This window comes from Antrostomus carolinensis, unplaced genomic scaffold (genome assembly GCF_000700745.2).
Source record: "Antrostomus carolinensis isolate BGI_N321 unplaced genomic scaffold, ASM70074v2 scaffold20140, whole genome shotgun sequence".
NCBI classification, from domain to species: domain Eukaryota; kingdom Metazoa; phylum Chordata; class Aves; order Caprimulgiformes; family Caprimulgidae; genus Antrostomus; species Antrostomus carolinensis.
Window position 1 is genome coordinate 15,460 of NW_010287950.1, and position 6,339 is coordinate 21,798.

General features: G+C 38.2%; 1 protein-coding gene across 1 annotated transcript in view; it reads right to left on the minus strand.

Moving 5' to 3' along the window:
* The window catches only part of LOC104522653 (cytosolic phospholipase A2 beta-like), a gene marked incomplete at its 3' end in the record, with an annotated part of 21,335 nt that extends 15,244 nt beyond the window's left edge, over positions 1–6,091 (minus strand). The window contains exon 1 of the mRNA XM_029084255.1: positions 6,065–6,091. Within this exon, the coding sequence (XP_028940088.1) occupies positions 6,065–6,085 (21 nt within the window). The remainder of the gene's footprint in view (positions 1–6,064) is intronic.
* Between the last annotated feature and the right edge of the window lie 248 nt (positions 6,092–6,339).

Below are 6,339 nucleotides of genomic sequence, written 5' to 3' on the forward strand. Positions count from 1 at the left end.
AGGTATCTAGAGGAATTCACTACTGACTAAGAGTGAATAGACCACAGGCCCAGCAGAGACCCTTCAGATGAAGAAAAAAGTGCCTTGCTTTGGAGGCATAATATCACAGAATCCCACATCATTAGGTATCTTGAAAATATCTAATGGGAATGGAACCCCTTTCCTTCCAGACATGAGATTTATTTCTATCATAAGCAAGCTATCATCGTAACGTTTATTTCAAGTTACTTGTTCCTAATGAACAAAGAATTAAGCTTCCCAACCTAAGCTGGTCAGAAAATATTTGCCGTTTTCAAAAGATGTTCTGATAAGACTGATGTTTCACACACATATACAGACACGTGACAATCTTAATTCTAAAAGCAGGAAAATATTTCCTTCTTCTTTCAAACTGGAACATTTACATTTCTTTTTAATTTTCTGTTGAGTGTTTTATCTACTTTTTTTTTGCATATTAGCACTGCATGTCAGCAGTAATAAGCAATAATAACACACAGCCCTGCTACCACTAATAAATTAAAACAGGGCCACACCACATTGGAAGTGTTTCATTAGTTTGAATGGCAGCTTAAACTACACACTGACTGAAACACCATATCTATACGTCTAAATGAGAGTATCCCATTACACTGTAATGAAATAATTTGACAATTTTCTTTTCAAAGTTAGCACTGTGATTAATTTTCCTGACACTGAAATGATTGACTTTGGAGATACAAAGAGCTGGGGAAGGAGGAACTTCTCTATAGGAGTCACTCACTACAGTTAATCTGAAATTCTTTTAAAATGAGGTGGAGACTATTGGACATGTTTATTAAAGATGAGAATAGCCTTCATTCAGTTTCATTCAGTTTTCTTTAGAGGTAAATTGCATCAAATGGATATAATTTGAACTGTTAATTAGCACATCAAAATAAAGGCTTCATAGTAAATTTTATGATGTCACTTTTAAAGTTACAACATTTTTAAATTCAGATTAATATTCAAGAGTCACCCTGAGCAGAGAAACCCTGTTGTTAAAACCCACAAAATCACAGATTACTCTCTCTCAGCCTCTTAATGCTTGATTGAAACACTTTTTGGATAAAAAAGCAAGACATATTTGTTGTTGCATGACAAGAACTGTTTCTATTATGTTTTCATTCAATTTGAAACTGATGTATTTAAAATCTTCTGAGTTTAATGCATTGTGGGCATTACAAGTTCCAGCTGGGACACTTCCATGTTATTCCAGTTGCCCACTGAAAGAATTTGACTTTAATTTTCCTGGGCAAATAATTATTTAACATAGAAGTACCAACTGGAACACTCAGTCAGCGTTCCTAGTGGGTTTCATTAACATGAAATATTGGATTATGTAGCCAATTACAGGGCTGACTTTTTAATTAATATGTTAATTCCATGTTATTTTGTAATCAACTTCCCCCTTGCTCAACCAAAGCTCAAATCATTCTCAGAGTCTGCCTTCACTGGAGAAATAGATGTTGGTATACAATTTGCTTTGAACCTTTTGTGATGAAAAGCTCTTAACTGCTTATAAAAATGGTGTGTCCACAGTTCATCATCTGAGTACTTTCAGTTTTGATAGGTGTCATTTTTTCATCCTCTCCCACTACAGCCAGAGAGCCTCACTCCTCCTCCCTTCCCTTTTCAACAGCAAGCACTTAAATATGTCAACATCTGCCCACCGATGGAAACATGATCAAAGATGACTGTTTGTTACTTCTGATTTGGTGACGCTTAGTCCTTGTGTTGTTGCAGGGTAAGAGATAAACAGGTTCAGACAGGTAAATGTGGCCGTAATAACCCCTACGGGCCATGCAGATCCCAGGGAAAGCCAGAAGCCATCTGATCTCAAGACTGCAATTACTCCTGCCTGTGATAGCCATTCAGAGTTGGAATAATTTTTCTTTTTCATCAGAAAAAGGTGGAGTTAATTTTATTCTACAGTTATCCAGAGCAGACTACTAGGGTCTGATTTAGGTGTCTAAAATAGCATCCTTGCCCAAAAGTGCTGGGACTCCAGAACACCCTTCTAGAAAAAATAATTACATTAGAGATACCACTTGCTATTTTCATAACATGAAAAACAACATGTAATTTCATGATTAATGCAAATTGATAAGCACAGACACCATATCCAGACAGCTCTTGACAGTCTTGCAGCTGTACTGGTCTTGCTCTTTTTAGTTCACTTCCTTGGGAGAACCATAGTTTCCCACATGGGCACACAGAGAGTAACAAAACTTCTCTGTAAATATCTAGTCAAAAGCAGCTTTCCCAGAAGTGCATCATTCTATTTTTGCTAGACAATTAGTAATGCCACATTGAGGCCAATGACAGAGCGCAAGATTCAGCTACCTGTGTATGTTTGCATCCGAGATAATAACCCTCTGGATGAATAAATAGTAGCATGTCCAGTGTCCCAAAGAGTAGACTAAAAATTAAAAAACAAACAAACAAACAAAAAACAAACTTCCTTTCACTTGATAGCATCTAGCACTAAACTACATTTCTCTATTCCCAAAGCAAGTTTTGGGGGAGCCATTTCAGGTCTAAAATACAGAAAAGTCAATACACGGGAGATAAAACTAGCATGGCGGAATTGCCACAGCTGTGTCAAACCTTAACAAACCAAATATTCACATCTGTTGCCAACATCTCATTGACCGTAATAATATACATTTGCTGGCCTACTGTCTGGCTTCCAGAGAATAGTCATATGTCAGTCAGCTTCAGGAGGACGCATAATTCTCCTGTTTACAGGCAGTTAGTCACTTCGAGGTTTCATCCCAAAAAGAGAACTTTGAGAGTATGAAATCTTCTCAAAGCTTGTCAATAATGAGGAGCCTCCTGAAATGGTCTTTGTATGGCAGCAAAAGAAGAAAAACCTACCAACAGCTCATACTTTGTTTTTACCCCTTATTGCCCCTCCATGATGCTCCTAGAACAAGACCTCATGATTACCTTCACTAGAAGGTAATTCTTCTAGGGGGGTAGTTTCTGCAGAGCCTGGAAATGTGGGAACCTCCTCCCATCACCACCCTTCCTCCTTTCCTTTCCTTTCCTTTCCTTTCCTTTCCTTTCCTTTCCTTTCCTTTCCTTTCCTTTCCTTTCCTTTCCTTTCCTTTCCTTTCCTTTCCTTTCCTTTCCTTTCCTAAAAAAAAAGTCCTTGGTTTGTACATGTGGAAGGCTGACTGGAATCTCAGCATTTCGCTCCCCCTGCACCAAACCTAAGCAGTTCTCTGCGCAGTGTTATCACCACAGGATAACACCAAGTTATAAGAAGTTTTATATGAGGAGTTTGCTCTCTGTATTTTGACATTCTGTAGAAAGCAGTAGGATTTATCACTCAGCTTTATCAATACCTTTCAGACATGAATAATCACTTCCTTCCACAGATTATTTTTTTCTTTCTCCAGTGGTGTAATAAAAGCAGTACAATATCTTACATACAAGATCTCACACCCAATGTAATGATTGGGCATATTCTTACCATTTATTTTATTTTAGATACCGAGGATTTGGTTCAACTACAACTTGGCTGTTTATCAAATTAAGGTTAAAGCTATAAACTTCTAAACTATAAAAAAGCTTCATGACCAGTCTGGTTCCAAAGCACTCTCTTCCACATAGATTCTTTAACATTTAATATGAGTGAGTTTATCAGTCCCTCCATCAGTGAGAATACTGCTAGCAATTTGCTCTTCCAACCAGCTGCCTATTTTCATTAAAATTAGAGGAATGCAAAGTTCTGCTGGGAAAAGCAACTGACCAAAGAAATAACCAAAGCCAGGAGGGGGGATAGAAGAAGAGAGCATGACTGTGAAAGCCTCGTTTCCTTGGGAATCACAAATATTTAAAATGTTATTACTGGAATTTGAACAGTTAGTAAATTTAATTTGCCTTACAAACATTTACTGCTATTTCATGTTATCACTAATGGATTGTTTTAAGAGTCATTGTGGATTTGGGATGCATCCCCTGTTCATGTTAAGGCTTAGGGGAGATCTTATAGCGGCCTTCCAATACCTGAAGGGGGCCTATAAGAAAGCCGGGGAAGAACTTTTCGTTAGGGCAGTTAATGACAGAACAAGGGGGAATGGCTTTAAACTGGAAGAGGGGAGGTTTAGATTAGATATTAGGAAGAAGTTCTTTAGTGTGAGGGTGGTGAGACACTGGAACAGGTTGCCCAAAGAGGTTGTAGATGCCCCCTCCCTGGAAGTGTTTAAGACCAGGGTGGATGAGGCTTTGAGTAACCTGATCTAGTGTAAGGTGTCGCTGCTCATGGCAGGGGGGTTGGAACTGGATGATCTTTAAGGTCCCTTCCAACCCAAACCATTCTATGATTCTATGATTCTATGATTCTATGTTCTATCAGTCATCTCTTTACATGTATGAGCGGGTCCCTCGGGTCCTTGTATTGACAGAATTTCAGAGTATTTTACCACATTAGATATTTTCTGTAATTCACAAAATAAATCTGCTAAAGATGGATTATTCTTGCCTGAGTAGAAGAAAAGACACTGTTATAAATATCAAAAGCATTCCCAGAAAGTTGTAAATTAATATTGTCCATCAATTCTGTTCCAATTTGTAGCTTTTTTAAACAGTAAAAAAAATAACTGGAAGACTTTCAGTAGGTCTTCTAGATAGTTCAAGGTATCCACATTTTCTCAACAACTTGCTTTTTTTAATATAAAAGAAAAAAAAAAACAAAAACCAAACCCACACTCTGTTCTACCTGTAGTATTGAGTGACTATCTTTCCCCAGGAACAAAAGCTTTCTGACCTGAAGCTATGCTTGTACTCTAACCTTTTGGCTGTGTTCCCTCTTAACCAGGAGTATGTCTCTACTCGTGGAATAGCAGTTGCAGCATTAGGATGAAATGCAAGAACTTTCACTGTAATTGAGACTTTGTAGATAAAATTATACCTAAGCTATCTACTCATCTATCAGATCCAGAATTATCTTATTGATATTTAGAAGTGATAGATAATATTTATATTTAAGACAGATAGATAGCTCTGGCTCTAACAGGTAGATAGATTAGATACAAATTTTATCCAGAAAGTACATTACATTCACAATTTATGTTCTTTGTCCTGAGCATCCAAAGTTTGAATATTTTTAATCTATTTTGAGCTATTTGTTCAAGCTACTGATATTTTCCTGATCTTTTAACTTCACTTGCAAATACTACCATGGTACCAGTATTCCAGAATAGTGAGTATTCTTTATTCTTAATGATTCCCTATAGTAGGCAATATTATTTCTCACCATATTTCTCACCCGTGAATGCCCTATTTCTTTTATTTGTTGCAAAATCTGACATAGGGTTTGATACATGAAGAACGGTTAGTTTGTAAATTCATATCTTGCATTTCAGACACCGCGTCTATTATTTTTTCAAGATATACATGAGAAAATAACTCTTGGCTAATAACTCTGTTGATTTCTACTAAAAACTATCAGTTAAAATCTCTGAATGGAACTTACTATCAGAAAACTCGAGTCCAGACATGAAATACTTCCACTAGAATCACAGACGCTGTAAACATTACATTAAAGATAGCTAAATCAGCCAAATAGTTCTTTAGAACTCCCCTGCAGCTAAAGTAATATAAATTATGGTTTGTTGCTAGAAAAAGCTGCTGGGTTTTTTCAGCTGGGGCAAGAAATGAACATGTGCTGTCCTGAGAAAAGCATGCAGTAGGGCTAAAGCACTTGCATTTTACACTGAGGTAAACGCATCAAGGCCAGCCCTCTCTTCCTTCCCAGTGTTCACTCCAGCACGTACACCTCCCGATAAAAGAAAAGGGCCACATTTTCGCTGTGTTTTCGCTAAAGCTCACTTTAATTTTAGCTACAGTGAGGTAAAAGGGGAAAACACTAAATTCACAAAGTTTGAGATGACCCTGCCGCATCGCGCTAGCAGCAGTTTGTCTCTCTACATCTCAGCAGATGCGAAGAGGAGGGAGTTTGCTGGCGAGAACTGGAGCAGGGAAGTCCCAACAGCAAGGTGCCGGGCCACAACAAAGCACGGAGCTACAACTCTCTTACCTTGGCTGGTGGGCTCCCCATGGCATGCAAGATGGCGACAGCAACAGAAAACCCAACGTGGGTAAAACAGACCCGTCAGCTGACTGAGACGCTCGCAGCTTGTTGTTGCTGCTGAAATCACCTGAAGAACACATATAATTTATACAGGCACTGAGCTCCACCCTCTGCCTCCTCTGTGTGGAGAAGAGTCTGCCTACGTCTGAGAGGGAAAGATTTGCAATGTCAGAGGTGAGAGGAAAGCTGCAGTTACCACATCTTTGATTGTCACTTCATTA